We start from the raw sequence: 17582 nt of genomic DNA on the forward strand, positions 1-17582 counted from the left end.
AAATGTGTCCTTTAGCATGACGTTTTGAGAATTTTTCAAAATTGTGGCTACCATGTTTATTTGTGTGGGAGCTTCGAACTCCATTTCTGGCATAAATTTCATTTTTTTTTGAATTGAAATAAAAGAATTACGGAGTGGACCAAGAAATTAATTTTCCTCTGCCGTGTTGTCAACATTTTAAAGTACTATTCATATTATCAAAAATTCTTGTGCCGTGCACTGTATTAATAAACATTTTATTCCCTAAAACGTATCTATCAGTTTATTTCAATGGAAGATATTTCCGGTAACTACAATTACTACAAACGACAAGAAACTTTTCAAGTCCAAATTTGCGGCTAAAAACAATGAGAAACAAATGTAAACGTATGCGCCAGCTCTCAGAGGATCTGAGTCTTGCTAACTACTCGTTAAACGAAAACTTTATCCACTCGTTGGAAGATTTTTGTTAAAGATTATGCTGTAAAATCACTTCTAATTCAATAACACTGTTTTTAAACGAGTGCTTCTTTAAATATAAAATCTTCACGCTATAATTTGAACTGAATAAATTAATTTAGTTATTTTCAAAACCATTACTTAACGACAGTTTGTTACTGGGGGTTGTCAAGTTTTACACTTAAGCACTTTACACCTCTTAGAAGAGAGAAAAAAATATGAAATAAATATATTCCACTGCACTGATATCCAATCTCGCTAGGAAAAAAATATTTTTTTCTATTGATTCATTTGTCCAATAAAAAAGAAAAAACCATTTGACCAATAAATCACATTAGCTGTTTTTTACATCAATGGATCGGAAATACGAAATAAAATTATTCTGCAAAAATTTGACTTGAAAAAAATTGTTAGAATTGGATTAAAAGCCATTTTAATATTATTATCAGAAATTTTAGTCTAACTTATGAGGAACGAGATTGAGAAGAAATAAATCCCCGCTACAAAAGGACCCACTACCTACCCCAATAACAGAAATGATTGCAGAAATTTTACAACTAGCGGCACGGTCCCATCGGGCGGTTTTAAAGCCAGGACCGGAATAAGCACACTAACGTGTTAAAAATGTTTTTATTAATAAATTACAACAGATGTTCAAATTGATGACTATTTTGGTCTAAGCATAAACGAATTCTTCGTTTACAATCCGCATGAACACTTGCCGTAAGATTTAAAGATTAACATTCCATTTACAGTAAACAGATAAAATAAATGGTAATCCGGGCCTGAAAAATTCTTACCAGCTGCCTCAACCTTCAGACCCAACAATGATCGCACGACAAATGTAATAAATTTTTGAAAACAACCACTCTGATGGAGACCTTTTGTGGAAGTGATTTACAATTTTACCAAAATTCATGGGAAAAAAGCTGCCCTAATATAAAAACAGAAATTAAAAATCAACGACACATTTTCTCAAAAATTTAATTAGGCACTACCTCAAAATACACTTATGGACCAAAGATCGTTGACATTAGACTATAGTTAACTAAGCGAAAGTGAAAAAACACACCATACAAGTAATTATTTGAAAAATTGGTCAAATCGTTCTTCTATACAATAAAATCACATACAAATTTTTTTAGAATTTCAGATAAATTACAAAGAGGTGAAAAGTGCCTGAGTGTAAAACTTGACGAACCCGTATAAGGCTTCAAATTCCTTACCAAAACTGAATTTCCACAATTCATTTGTAGGGTGTCCACCTCTTTCCCCTCCAAAGAGCAGCATCGAAGACGGAAGCTTACAGACGGCATGACTGTGCAAGGGCCCCGGATTGATCTTAGTTTTAATAAAAGTCCAAGACTTGGAATGCGTATCCCACTTCCACAAATCTCCTCTTTCCTGTAAGTCAGTCATTCCGCCATACACCCACATGGAATCATCATGAATAACAGCCGAGTGTTTATGACGCGGGGGTGGAAGCGACTCGATGTTGGCATTCTTTGGTGTGGTCGATAATAAGTGCCAAGACTCAGTTTCTAGAAAAAAATAATTAAACGGGAAAACTTTCGTCGAATTTTTACCAAAATGGAAAGCCCACAATTCACTACAGGACCCTCGTAGGTCCTGATAGCCTCCATATAGAAGCATTTGGTCGCGATGGACTAAAGCTGTGTGCCCTCGACGGCCTTTTGGCGTCATGACGCCTTTTTTGTTTCTGATTTTCTTCCAGTTGTTGGTTTTGATGTCATAGCACCACAGAGGAGTTTCAGTTCCCGCTGAAAAGCCGACTTCGCCTCCGAACACGTAAAGACAATTTCTATACGCAACAGTTGAGTGTTCTTGCAATGCTGGAAGTCTGTCACCGGTGGATTTCAGTAAGTGCCATTTGCCGGTTACTACAAAATATTGTGTTTATTTCGGGTATCAGTGAGTGGAAACCAACTAACTCAGATTATATCTCCAGAAATCTTTCATGGGTAAATTACCATTTCGCCCGCCTAAGAGGTAAATATTTTCCCCAACTATGGTAGCACTGTGTTTAGACCGTGCCGAAGGAGCTGGACTTTCAACATCGGCAGGCACTACGGCACTCCACATACTAGATTTCTTCTACAATTCCTGAAAATTAGCTGAAAGATTATCACGAGTTTAAGAATTCAGTTTACCAACCTTGGACCCAGAGTGGTTTATTCACTAGTGTGTTTTTTTAGACATTTCTTTACTGTGGATTTATTACATTTTGTAAGAAAGAGCACAAGACACATGGCTTGGACAATTTATATTATTTTTGTTGTCGCAATAAAATACAGACGCATGCGTTTCTACTCTACACAATACAGCGGTATGCTGACATTCCCCTAATATTGATTCTGCCTGAGCGTGAAAGGATAATGCGCAGGATTGCAGAGGGTGAGCGATTGTCCTGGTTACTACCAACATATTTGAATTTGCTATTTTTGAATTATTATTTTCAATACAACGTAAATGTTATTACTGATTTTTTTATTTTTACCTACTTATTGTTTCTTTATGTTACTGTTAGTATGATGTATAAGTTTGTAAATTCATGTAATATCAACTTCTCTTATTGTTAATACCATGTGATCATGCGAATTTATAATTAGAGCAGTAGGCTTTATTAGTTTTCTAACTTGTACTCGTATGAAAACGCGATTACTATAATTAATCAAGCTGAAGAGTCTAATTAATAATAATTAATAATAATAATAATAATAATAATAATAATAATAATAATAATAATAATAATAATAATAATAATAATAATAATAATAATAATAATAATAATAATAATAAATGTTTCGAAGGCTATTATTTAATTAGAATTATTTTTATTAATCACAAACATAAAAAACTGCCTACTCTAATTATAAATTCTAATTAAAACAAAGTTTGAAAACCCAAAACACTAAACTTTAAGACACAACGCATTTCAACCACAAAGTGGTCATCCTCAGGTGAGAATCTAAATCAGTTTATCAGTCTATATTCTCACCTGAGGATCACCACTTTGTGGCTGAAACGCGTTGTTTTTCAAATAAATGTTTAGTGTGTCGGGTTTTTAAACTTTGTTTCAGTTAATTTAAACGCCAAGAAAATCCATCAAGAAGAATAAGTTCTAATGATCGATTAGTTTTTTTTCTAGATTATTTATTTAATTATAGTCTGTATTTTTCTAAGAGTTAAGTTATATTATAAAGTTTTGTTACTATTATTATTATTATTATTATTATTATTTATTATGTTTTTTTAGGTGCTTTTAATGTAATTAAGTGTTTTTTGGATGATTTTCAACAGTTTTCCCATGTGCCTATTTTCTGGTGGTCTATTGATTTTCGAGTATTTTTGCGCAATAAAGATTATGATTTTTGAAGTAATTTATGTCACTTTTGGGAAAAGATAAATTTTTTCAGGCTAATTTTGTAAAGCGTCAAATGTACCTCTTTGATTTGGTGTTGTTTTTCTTGCGCCAATTGATCTGGTTCAGAAATAAAAAGCCATTTGGAATGCCTAAATATACGGTATGTTAAAGTGCTCTCGGGATAATTTTGGGTGATTTTTAATGGTTTTTCCGTGTGCCCAATGTTTGGTGGTTTATATTAGCTGTTCCAAACTATAAAAACGCCAACGTCGCATTTTCTCTCAAAATTAGCTGTTATTTATTATTAATGCTTTTCAATGCTTTTCAAAACAAATAATAGCTAATGTAATTTATACTTTCAATGAGAGATCTAATCATCAATAAAATTATTTTAAAATTTTATCAATCTTATTTAAAAAAATAATTCGCTAAAATGCGGCGTTGACGTTTTTATAGTTTGGAAACAGCTAATAGATACTCGGGTACTTTTGGGGTCCATAAAAATTAGTGCTTTTTGAAGGGTTTTAGGTCTTTTTTGGTTGTTGACTTTTGGGTGCTAAATTTTAAGATTCAACCTTGATTTTTAAAACGCCACATGCTGTGGTCTACTAGAAGTAACATTTTATATGTTACTTAAGTAGTAAAAGCAAATATTTCATATTTTACTTTATGTATGTACGTATGTATATTGTGGTACATAGAGTACTATAGTAACTACTAATCTGAAGTTGCTTCATCTTGAAGTATTTAATAAGGTTTTAGTAGAGTTGCTCGAGTACTTTCGATTTTGTGATTTTCTCAAAAATAGTTATTTTTTATTCAAAGTGATAAAGAGATTGTTTATCTACGAGTGAAAAGGTTAAGTTCAAGAGTGACGAAGTTACGAATAGCTTAACAATCTTTATCGTCGTGTATAATACACCTCTTTTTTCTGTAGCTGGGCTTCAAGCTTTTGAAAAAGTAGTTATTGTTAACTCTTCAAATTAATATGTTGGAATTTGTAAATTTAATTACCGATTTAATTTTATAAAATTAAAACTTATTTCATCTATCAATGCAGTTAAAGTGCTATTTTATCTACTCACATGAGTTGAAAATAAAAATAATTAGAAGAAACTGTTTAAAAGGACTGTTTTTATGAATTATGATACAAAGTATAGGCAATTATGTAGAAAAAAAAGCAGAATTCTCTTAGCTTTAATGCAGAGAACGTTGAATAGTCGAGAATAAGTACTTAGGAAATCGAATTAAGGTCAGAAAATGTAACAAAAATTTTTTCTATGACCTCTCCGAGATCTTGGGTTTTAAAAAAATGTTCAAAAAAATTAGAAGTAGAAGAAGAACGAGAACGTAAATCAAAGTCACTCCAAAACTCGTTATTTCAAGACAATGAAAAAACGATTTTAAAAAAGCTAAAAATGAAGCCAAAAAAGAAATAAACTACTGAAAAAGAAAACAACAAGTAAGATGAAAGCGATTTGCCCGTTAAAGACAACCATGAATATTGTTGTTTAGTTTGCGTCGAACCATTTTCCAACTGCAGACCAAATAAGCAGTGTATGCAGTGACTTTAGTGCCGTCTGTGGTCACGAGGCTTGCACTAATGAAATTAATTATGTTTGCATAACTGTCTTGTAGTTTGAGTATTTTGTTAATTTGTTAGAATGCATTTTTTTGTGTATTTTTTATTGTTAATTTAATTTGTTATTTATTAACACGATAAAATAAAAAATTACTAAAATTCGTTCTTACTTAACTTTCCTTTATTTGTTATCCCGACATCGTGTTACAACTAACCCTAAGTGTAGGGACAGTTGTACCAAATGCTGCTTTTAAAATAACTTAATATTTCCGTTAATTGCACTTTTGATTTTAATTTGGTTCACGAGAAAGACAAAGAGTTACTGTTATTCCACAAATTAAATAAATACCTATTTATACTAATAACAGAAAGATATTAACATAAATGGACAAATTGTTACTTTTGTCCCTAATCTCCCCTACTCATATTATTATAATAAAAACTTTTCCAATTTTCCAATTTTATTTCAGAATGTATCAAATGTATTTTAGAAAGTCATTTGTAAATACATTTGATACTCTCTGAATTTAATCTGATACATTCTGAACTACAATTAGAGAAGATGTAGTTTTTACGCCAAAAAGGTACCGGTAGAGAAATTTTATTATTATTACAAACATTGTTCTACAACACATTTTGTTTTCGTAACATTTTTGAAATAATTGACTGAAGACTTTGGGGTTCGTGGACGAGCGGGGTCGGTGAAATTGACAGAAAAAAGACCAAACTTCTCGCTAAAATTTTGATCAGTTAAAAATGATATAGTGCAACGAAAAGTGCTTACGTATAGCCTTCTAACCACTCGAAGTTATCCATAAAGCTCCACGCTGTATATGCGGTAATGTTAACACCGTCATCATAAATGGCTTCCAAAACATTACTTAAATATTCCTAAAAAAAGCGTTGAATCTTCTGAAAAACTGTAAACTAAGTTACTCGGTAATAGTTGATTCGGCGAGAATCATCAAAAATACCACCAACGTCGGAATATCCGTTCTCTGTGATTATTAGTTCAGGGTTTTTGTACGTATCTTTAATCCATTTTGAAATTCTCCGAATTCCCCATGGAACAACCTACAAATCGAAAATATTTTTTCCAAAAATCATTAAAAAAAACGTACTTTCAACCAACTTGACGCTGAACCTTCCCAAAATGGATTTTTGAACACCTCTACCGAAATGTCTTTTAATGATTCGGGCTTACCAATTGCTTCATCTTCCTTCCATCTAGTTAGGGTAGTGGTGTAATGATTCAAACCGATAAAATCGAAAGTTCCTTTAATTTCTTCAATTTCGCTATTTGTAAATTTGGGCAATCGCGACGTTTTGAAACCCTCCCTTATGCTTCGTTCTCCAATTCGATCAATCATCACTTGGGGGTAATTCCCATAAACAATAGGATGTGCAAACCAACCGAACTAAAAAGCTTTCTCAAAATTCGATTCAATATTTTGAGGAAGAAACCTGAAACTGGAGTTGTCTTTCGGATGCTTCTAAATCTTTCGGATCGCCACTTGCGGGTTCAAACCAGTCTGTATTTAGGACTAATCCAATTTTGCCCTTTTGTGTTTTTCGATAAAAGGTATCATAAATGTGGTACACTTTGGCGTGAGCTTTCAAAACCACATGAGCACAAGTGTACAAATCGATGCCTGGAGCTTTCGTAATCGCCGGTGCTTTGTTACCGTTTTCATATCCTTGTTGGCAAATAATAAACGGCTCGTTGAAAGTCACCCAATACTTGACTCGACTCCCGAAGAGTTCGAATGCCAGTTGGGCATAATTTGCAAAAACGTCAATGAAAGTATCGTTGAGAACCCCGCCGAAATCGTCTTGGAGTTTCTGGGGCAAATCCCAGTGGTATAACGTAACCATTGCTTCAATTCCATGTTTTTCCAACTCCGAGAGAATGTCTTCATAATACCTGATTCCGGCCTCGTTGATTTGGCCGTCGATGTATCCCGTGGGAAGGATTCTAGCCCATGATAGGGAAAATCGGTAGAAGTCTACACCAAGGTCTTTAAGTAGAGCTAAATCCTCCTTGGATTTGTGATAGGAGTCACAAGTGATGTCACCAGTGGAGTGGTCTTTGACCAAGTTTGTTTGGTGGGTTAGGTGGTCCCAGATGTTTTCGCCTTTACCATCAGCGTCCCAACCGCCTTCAATCTGGTACGAAGCTGTAGCTATACCAAATTTGAAGTCGGGTGGAAATTTGCGGTTGTCAGCGCACACATTCTCTCTATTTTTTATTTTTTACGATATTTTGAAAATAATTGGCATTGAAACTTACCTCCAGAAGAGGGATGAAATGTAAAAAACAAATAGAAACTTCTGAATCAACATATCGTAGTTCAGCAGCAGATTTCTTTTGTAACAATATTTTTGATAAGATACTTTAAAATGTTCAAGGGTTTTAATGGCTGATAATATCGATAGGTTTGTTGTTTTGTTGTCAGTATCAATTACATGATCATAGAGGCTGTCACAACATTGACGGCCATGCTTTTGGGATTCGCTACAGAGGAGACTGAAATAAATCGAAAACAAGAGAAAATTTTCCGACTGTCCCCCATTATCAAGTTGTTGATAAAAAAACAAAATCTTAATATTGAAACTTTAATAAAAAAGAATAATGTTGTGAAGGCAAATTACCATGTGATCATTTGAATTTATAATTAGAGTAGGCTTTACGCCAATACAAAATTAAAAGGTTTGTCTACAGATGTGCATTTGCCAGTATAAGGTCCAATTTTTGTAGCTCTAGTGGGAATAAAATAGGCTACAAATAGTTTATTATTTATTGAGTTTGAGTGTAAATCGGACGTTTTATTTCACGAGTGGATTATCAAACCACGAGTGAAAACGAGTGGTTTATCATCCACGAGGTGAAATAAATGAAGCGATTTACACGAAATCGAGTTGAATACAACATTTTATTTCTCGAATTAGACTCAATAAGGCTTAAGATTGCTTCAAATCTGTTAAAAGTTATCTGACGTTTTGTACTGTGAAATGGCAAGCAGTTGTGAAAACTGCTTTACACAGGAGAAAAACCGGAAACTTTGACAGTGTCGATGAATAAAAAATATAAATTGGATTACCATTTATAGACATAAAAAAGTACCTACCTACCTACGGGCAAATGCCTAAAGTGGATGACACAACACACAAAAAACACATGACAAAGACAACAATGTGTTCTATATATAAAATATTCTATTTTGAATTTACAACCCGGCAACACCGTTTGGTGAAAATGTGTCATAAATAAATTTGTGATGTTTAATAATTGTCATCATTAGTCAAAAGCTGCCTTAATTTTTGTTTAGAATGATTAAATAATTGGAATAGGACCATAATTAAGACTAAATTTATAAGGAAATAAAATAAATACAGGGTGTTGCTGGGTTGTAAATTCGAAATAGAACACAGTGTTGTGGACATTTGGTTTTGTCACCCACTTTAATTTTGTAATTAAACTGAAGTAACGTGTCTCGGGGCTCAACTGAGTCGTGTTAATTATGACATTGAAACTGTAACAGTATAATATGATACGAGTTTTATGAGACGCATTTTGTTGCACGCACGGGTTTAGGTAATTGAGATAATTGAGTAAGCGCGACAAAATGCCTTATAAACAAGATATAATACAGTATTTTTTCTACTTTACACTTTTGCACCAAAAAAAAATAATTTCGAAATTTAGGGAATTTTGTGGCGGTTGACAGCATTTTCGCGCAGGCCTTGAAATGAAAACTTCTCACCATCAGAGGTAAAATTACAAATATCAAACAATAATTTTGACATTTTAACATCTAATAATTTTCACCCATCACTCATATGTTAGAATTTGTAAAGACTCTTTAAAATGAAAACCATCTTATGTGATATTCTTGTTCTATCTATCAAGAGGCGGAATGAATATGACTCTAATCTATTTCAATCACTAACTAAAAACGGTGAAATTTTTTGGAGGGGTGAGTAGAGAAGACTATCCAATTTTTCAAAATTTGTAATAGAGTTCGTATTGGAAAATACAGCGTTGCGCAAAAGTATGGAACAAATCCGCAAAATAGAGTTTTAGCGGACAAATCGAATTATGGACGAGGCGCCGAAGGAGCCGACTTCTTAATCAGATGAGACATACAAACTTTTTTGGTACCAGCTCTCTAAAAAAACAAAAATGCATTTCCAACCAAATTATTGAAACAGTAAGAATTATTTTTTCAAATTATAAATAAATTAAGTCCGCAAAGTGTTGCTATGACAACTTTAAGTACCTACTTTAAGTACTTGTCCTTTAAATTGACATTTTGCGGAGTCAAGCCGTTCCCAAAGTAAACATTTCAGAGAGCGTGGACCAAAAAAGGAACTAATGATTAGATCTCTCATTGAAAATACTAAATTATATTAGCTATTATTTTTTTGAGGTGCATGAATAATTTATAACGGCTAATTTTGGAAAATATGCGACGTTAGCGTTTATATAATTTTTAAAGAGCTAAAATGTTAAATACGCGATTTGAATTTAATTGAATTTTGAAAATTTTCTAAATATTTACAAATCTTGTAATGGTTTAATCTTGAAGTTCGTGTCTAGTTTGATCATTTTCTTGATTAAACTGAAATTTATGATTTGTAAATTACTTGGATTCACAAAATTTAAACTCAAAATAAACTTAAAATTTTATAAAGAGTTTACAATTTTCGTGAAGAAAATGTTACTTAAGTCGTCCGAAAGTTATTTCATTTTAATTTTAATCTTTAATTTTGATTTACATATCTACTTACTGTTTAGCCTATAGACCTATAGGACTGCGACCTGAATCTTACAATGTTAAAACATTGTAAAACATTGATTGTTAAATGTTAAAACGTACCTATTATCTATTATTGAAATTCAAAGCTAACTTATGCACTTTGTAACATTCGTTTCACATTATTTTACAAACTAGGAAGTCTGTCCGTAATTATATTTTTTTTTCAAAAAGAATAATGCGGTTTAACAAAAAAGCTATTTATTCTAATTCCTTTTAAGAGCTGCTTTAACAATCGTCGAATAAATTTATACCATGGACAAATTTTGGTAAATGCATTTTCACAATTGTAGGGATAGTAATTACTAATTAATAATTAGACCAAGAACATCTTATCTGCAGACACTATCAGGGACGTAAAAATGTCTCTTAACTAACAAAAAATATGAGCATTCATTTGAGTGTTAGAAACTGCAGAAGGCTATGCAATTTTGCAATTTTTTTATCAAGTTCGTACCAGATTATCTGTGTTAGTTGAATTTTAAAATTTCTGGGACTTTGTCGTTGAAAACACTCTTGCGCCATCTCTTAGTCATAATCAAAATGTTTAACAGATCACTTTAATTCTGCCGATTTCTGCACTACTGCGTCGCGCTCTACTTTAAAATATGGAACTAATTTTCCTTCTTTATTAAATCTACGTAATTTTTTTGTTCTTTCATGGTCATAGCTAGTCATAGCCTCTCTCTTATATTTATATTCTATGGTCACAGCACAGATTATATAAAAGAAAAGAGGTTGGTATTGTGAGTCGTACACAAGTCCCTCAAGTGTATTATTAAAATAAACTGTTTTGTTACAATAAATCACTTTATACTGGCTGTCCTAGCGATTTGAAAAAGTCCATTATTGCCCGTAAAAAGTTATAGAAAATTAATCATTTTACCTATATACAAATGACGTACAGACAAATCTTCTACATCACCTAAAATTATTTTCAAATGTATAGACTTTTTCACAAATGAGCTACAATACAAACTTATTTTTTTTTAATAAATACTCAAAATTTTATTTTTTTGTATTTCATTGTATTTTGCACTGCTCAATTTTTAAAATACACATGTTTTTACGAAAACACGAGCGGTTATTAAATTGTGTACCTAAAAACATAAAGTATCAAATACCTAAGGTAATAATACGGGTTAATACCTAAAAGGTAAACCATACCATAACCCCATAACCGTAGAATTGTTGGACTTTATACCGGGATGATTTAAAAATTTTATATAAATATTAATCAGTTAGTTATTTTATATATACTTATTACAGTGCAATAAATGACGACCTGAGGTAATATTAAAGTTATTATTTGCTGAAAATTTCACTATTCGACTATTGAAACATTATTTCGGTAATATTTTTTTAATGTTTAAAGTTGTTAATGCTATTATACAGATAATTTAAAAGTCTTTTAGAAGTGAAAAAAAATGGTCCATTTAAAGAGAAATGATATCAGTTAGGTGAAATTTGAGCTCAATTAAAATGCTAAAAAAAGTTACCTTATTTTTGTATTTTTTATTTTTGAAAAATAAAAGAATTACAAATTTTATGCGTTACTTGTAAGTCACTTTGTATATCTTTCTTAATAAATTAATTAAAAACCAGCAATATTTCGTATATCTATTCCAAGCTTAAGAATTTATTTAACTTGGAAATTGCGCCATAAAGAGGACGTCGGTTAGAACGAACGATCAGTTATTATAACGTAAACCTCTTTTTTTAAATTAATTGTCATTGTCAAAAATGTTGAAATTATGTTAAAACCCTGCCACATTGCCATAGGAAAGAAGCCTGGACGACTAATTTTAAATGGAATTGCCAACGTTGAAATAATTTGACAATGGATTTTAATGCCGAATGGACTTTATAAATTTTAAAATCAGTTGTGTGTTCGTTCGAATTGTGTGCCACTGTATTTTGTAAGATAACGCACGGGCAGTTTCACTTGATTTGCTTTTGAGCAATATTTCCTGAAGAATAGGCAGAAAAATGACAAAATTTGTGACTACTGTGAGTATTTTTTTAAAGCTTTTAAACCCGTCTTTCAGTTTTTGCGTTTTATTATTACATATTTTGCATTGTCAAGAACAAGCCAAAAAAATGTAGAAGAATTAATTTTCTATCAACTTTGTTCGTTAATTCGGAATGGTATTATAAACAAAATGAAATAACAGAATCCATGTTTGGCTGTGTTTGTTATACAGCAACTTTTAATCGAAAAGCAAAAACTCAGTTATTTGCGAAATATTCTTAAACCAGAACATGAAATCATTAAAAATGGCATTGTTTTTCCATTTCTTGAGAGTTTTTAACACTTTTGTCAGTTACATATGTAATTATTTTGAAGAATATCAGAATATTATCAAAAAAAAAACACGAAAAGTCACGAATTGGTTAAAAAATGCTGTTATTTTTGCTTACTTTGCCCCTATTGCAACAGTGATCTTTATCTGAAAAATGAAATGCGAAAATTTATCCAACAATAACGCTTTTTTATTATGATTTTGGATTTTTCCTGTTGCCTTCGAAGACCAAATAGAAAACTTGTAGTTGTGTACTGAGGCCGTTTTAGTGCAGTTTTGAGTTTCGTTTACACGTTCCCTCGTAATGCATTGTGAAAATAAAGTTTTATTCGACAATCAATCATCCCGCCGAGTGAATAAAGGTCGAATTCGGAAGCTTTTAATGTCACATGAACAAAATCAATAGTGCAAATTCAAAATCATAAATAAATTCGTCAATTTAAATTTGCAACACGAATTAGCACTCTATCAAAATGGAAAACATCCGATTGTGTCAGAGCTTAAAGCGTGAAACTCGGAAGTTGGTTGATGAAAGCTCCAATAGAGGACGGTAGTTGTTCCAAAATAGGCTTTTCCGGTCAACTAAAAGAATAAACAGAAATAATCGCACACTGACTGCAAACGAGAGACAAATTATCTCGTTTTTGGGAGCAATTTCGCATTAAAACCTGAAAGGGCGCAATAAATCCGGATTGTGCGAGTTAATAAATTTTCGGTGAAAGTAATGACGGTTTATCAAACGTGTTCAGTAGCTAAATAATTTATGAAACATAGGTGGATTAACCCTTGATTTAGGATGGTGAGTAGGTGGATTACGCTTCAAGTGAAGAGGTAATCATTAAAGCCGATTTTAACTGGCGTCGTAAATTACTTTAATCGCGTTGACATGTCAACGAATGCGCATGGACACCGAATGGACAAGAGGGTCCGCTAAATATTCTTCAATTAACTGATGTTTACAAATTGGGTTTTAGTTTTGCAGCAATTGCGTTTCTTGGTGAATAATGTGGACGGAGCGACGGAAAAATTCACCATATCGCGGTAATTTATTGTTTTGAACTGCACGGTGTGCGGTATTTCCTCGAATATATTGGCGATTATTTGTATATTTTGCTGTAATGGTACACTTGGGATTTATTACGGAACATATTTTTCCCTCATGAATCGTATCTGATATTTGTTTTTAAATAAATTGTATTTATTATATTATGATTGCCAACTTTCCGGACTTTAATCGAGCCGTTCGAATGCCCATAAATTACCTCACTATTCCAAAAACAATAAATAACCAACATTCAGTCCTTTTGGGAGACGATGCGTTGTTTGAAACTTTGTATACTTTCTACCGTATAGTTGATTCCAGATACCTAAATGCAATTAATTGGAGAGCATTTCCCATTTTTTTTTCAACAACTGGAAGTAATGTGCTTGTTTTTTGGAAATTTTATTTTACTTTGGAGTTTCGCGATTTTAGAAAATTGTAGTCTATTAACATTTTTTTTCTTTCTGATGAACGTTATAATTTTTAAATAAATAATAAGGACATATATTAGCTGTTTCAAAACTTACGTCGCATTTTACCAAATTACTTTTGAATAAGGTTGATAAAAATTTAAATTAGTTATTAATAGATGTCTCATTGAAAGTATAAATTACAATAGCAATACAATACAATAGCAATACAATAATTAGTACTTTTACGATAAACTGTTTTTTTTAGGTTAAAAACGTGCTTAAAGGCCTGAAAAATTGGTATTTTTTGGTTTATTTAAAAAAAAATGCAAAATAATTGCATTTACAGCTAACAATTTTTCAAGAAGTGTGAATAATTATTATTGACTAAATTTGGTGATTTTTGGGTTATTCTAGCGAAATAATTTAGCTAATTTAGTATATTTTCGGCTTGTTTTTAATAAAGTTTTTCATAATGCTTGCGTCTGAATTTCTCAAAAAATGTAAAAACATAACTCGGTGACTTAGTTTGGTGACTTTTCGGTCTATCCTACAAAATCTCACAAGATTGTTTGTTCAAAAACATGGTTAACATGTTAAATACAACACAGCTTTTACATTTTAGGTTTTTTAGGTTAACAGAACGTTTTAGGTCCGCTTTTTGGTTTTTAACCTCTGTTAAATTTTATCTCTCTGTTAAATACTAAGGTTTATCAATGCAATTTAGATAAAAACTTAATTCGAGTTAGTTTAATTCAGAATTAAATTGTAATTTCTATTACTGTAAACCGGGTTTATGAGTTTCTGATTTACTTTTGTCAAAATTTTGATTAGCAACGACCTAAATTGATGAAACCAACAAAATATTAACAAATTCGATTGATTTTTGTTATGTTTAGGGCAATTTTTAAGAACAAAAACATATTTGAATTTGTTGTTCAAGAATGAATTAAATTTTACCTAATACGGTAATTTTTAGATTTACTGAATATTTTCGAAAAAACCTTTATTTCATCTCAAAAACGTGTTTAAACTCAAATATAACATAATTTTTGTTAAATTTTGGACATGTTTTGAGCTAAGTGCCTGGAAAATGTTTTCAGTCTGTATTGTCGATAGAATTCAGAGAATAACATATTCTATAATTTAAAAAAAAAATCTACCGAATATTCGTGGAAATACTTGATTAATGAAAAATCATTTAAAAATAAGTTATCAGTTGCCTCTACGGGTTTCTGTAGCTACAATTACAATAGCTTGTTATTTCTAAAAAATATCGCTAAACATTACTACATTTTTTACAAAAGTTTTAACCAAATTACTAGAAATGCCGCGACATTGCATAATGTTAAAAAATGTAAAGAAATCTAATCTATAATTATCGACATAAACTAAAGCCTACCACATCTCAGCAACTTTTATTGAAATGTTAAAGTGTACTACACTATCACACCCTAAAATTTTCAATAAATTATAAATATAATTTTTCTACAAATATTTTTTTTTTGCAAATGCCTAAATTTGTTATTTACAAGAAGGTCTTGTATAAATCTTTTGCGTATATTTTGATAATACTTTTTCCTATTAACTCAAAATTAACTTTTTTTGGTTGAATGTTGCATTAATTTAGTTGGTTTCTAAACCTGAAACTCATTTATGTTTTAAGATCTTGTCAAATTACACCTCAAAATCACAAAAATATAAAATGAAGCTGATGTTACTTTGCCTGTTTCGCTCCATTTTCTTAAGCGGAAAATGACAAGATTTGATCAAAGAACGTTGTTCCTTGTTTTTAAACACGTTTTTGAGTTTTTTACCTAAAACACCGAACTTAAGAATCGCGTAGGTAATTAGTTCAAAACTCAAAATAACATTTCTTAGACTCTAACTATAGGTACATAGAATGAGTGATGAGTTATAAAGCGTTTTTTTAAAAAACAAAATCACAAAAAAGTTAGGCTATGAGAAACAGTATATTAATAATGACACCTTTAAATATATACATCCATCTTTAGACTAAAACTTTCATTAGTGCTGACATAAAATTACATCAAAAAAGTTTTTAAAGAAAAATTGTAATCAAAAAAATCAGCGAAACAGCAAATGTAAGCATCGCTGATTTAACTGTATGTGCAAACTGGGATCAATGGAATGAAAACATGGAGTTGCAGTAAAAGCACGGAACAAAGAATTAATTGGCAGAGTCGCAAATGCTAACGAATTGCCCATCTGTCTGCTTGTCTGCTATATATTGAATTACCATTCATTTCTACAATTTGGCCTGATTGATTAAATGAACAAAACAAGAGCCCTGTCAAGTGTAAGAAAAACAAAATTCCATAGTCGCGTCCAATTAGAGAAATAAAATAAAACACATGAGCAAATCGATTTTTGTCATTTAAATTGTTAACACACATTAATTTATTATAAAAAGCAAAATTTAAAGTTGGAAAACTGAATAAATTTTTTTGTTACATCATAACAAAAGTATTTTGTTTTCCCATTTTTTGTTATTTGATCATTTTTAATTAAAAATAGGGGTTTGGGATTTAAGAAAAAAACACTTACCTCTTCTTCAGGCCTCACATTCTTTTAAACACTGCTTGAAATCAAATTTCTAAGTTTTGTGGGAGAACTTTATGGGAGGACGCCATTATGTTCAAGTTTAAATTTATCAGGTACATCAGAACAGTTTTTTGTATTTTGCGCATTTTATTAAATTATTTTTATAATGTTTCCTGATGCCAACAATGTTTCAGGTAATAATGTAAAATGTAATCACTTTTATGGACATTGTGTTCTAATTCTGTTTAAAACTGTTAATGGAAAAAATTTACTTTGAAAGCTTTATCGAACAAAAAATAGGCATGCAACCACAACTTGTTCATAACATTTTATGCATTCACAATTTACTGCAAACTTAATTAAGATGACACTAGTGCATTGAACCAACTACAACACGGTATTTTTACAAAAGTTGCATCGAATCAAGCGGTTTTTTTTAATTAAACTATTCATTGATTCGGCGTTTTTAAATATTATTTTTTACAAATACATTACAGTTTTACGAACAACAAAAAAACAAATAATAGCATTATTTTTCTGACTACTGCTACAAAAAACTCAAATTTTTACCAAAGTCCTAACTTAACAATTAATAAAAAATGAATGCAACGTTCAACCAAAAACGTGTTTAAAAACTTGAAAAAACATTTTCCGCTTATTCTTGACGAAATTTCGATAAAAACTAACGAAATGTTTGTGATTTTGAGGCGTAATTTGACAAAATCTTAGAAAATAAATGACTTTCAGGTTTAGAAACCAACTAAATTATGTGAAACAAGATTGAAATGATATCAATTTTGATGGAATGTGCTTACCTTTTGCTATTTTTAGCAAAAATTTTCGAGATGAATCTTCAAAGGCTTTGGTTTGGTTTGATTTGGTTCGACCACAATTTTGGAAATGTTTCTGTTTTGGCTGAAAAACGTGCTAAACAAAAAGACAATAAATATGTGATTTTCAACCAAATGTTGTGGTTCTCCAGCTTACTTTGTCAAAATTTCGATCAAAAACGAACAAAATCGGAAAATCAACTTCCATTA

The 17582-nt window shown here is 31.1% G+C and overlaps 2 protein-coding genes across 2 annotated transcripts; both read right to left on the bottom strand.

Annotated features, from left to right (window-relative positions):
• Positions 1-1523: 1523 nt before the first annotated feature.
• Positions 1524-2810, bottom strand: LOC135265483 (kelch domain-containing protein 3-like). Its single transcript, XM_064355080.1, has 4 exons — positions 2614-2810; positions 2391-2562; positions 2025-2339; positions 1524-1979 (listed from the first exon to the last, which is right to left on the bottom strand). The coding sequence occupies exons 2-4, from the start codon at positions 2539-2541 to the stop codon at positions 1597-1599; spliced, it is 849 nt and encodes a 282-aa protein (XP_064211150.1). The 5' UTR covers positions 2542-2562; positions 2614-2810; the 3' UTR covers positions 1524-1596.
• Positions 2811-5990: 3180 nt separating this feature from the next.
• Positions 5991-9027, bottom strand: LOC135265277 (myrosinase 1-like). The gene is made up of 8 exons (XM_064354899.1): positions 8867-9027; positions 8534-8551; positions 7696-7932; positions 6870-7644; positions 6527-6823; positions 6342-6479; positions 6190-6296; positions 5991-6139 (listed from the first exon to the last, which is right to left on the bottom strand). The coding sequence occupies exons 3-8, from the start codon at positions 7746-7748 to the stop codon at positions 6016-6018; spliced, it is 1494 nt and encodes a 497-aa protein (XP_064210969.1). The 5' UTR covers positions 7749-7932; positions 8534-8551; positions 8867-9027; the 3' UTR covers positions 5991-6015.
• Between the last annotated feature and the right edge of the window lie 8555 nt (positions 9028-17582).

Source organism: Tribolium castaneum, chromosome 2 (genome assembly GCF_031307605.1).
Source record: "Tribolium castaneum strain GA2 chromosome 2, icTriCast1.1, whole genome shotgun sequence".
Classification (NCBI taxonomy): Eukaryota; Metazoa; Arthropoda; class Insecta; order Coleoptera; family Tenebrionidae; genus Tribolium; species Tribolium castaneum.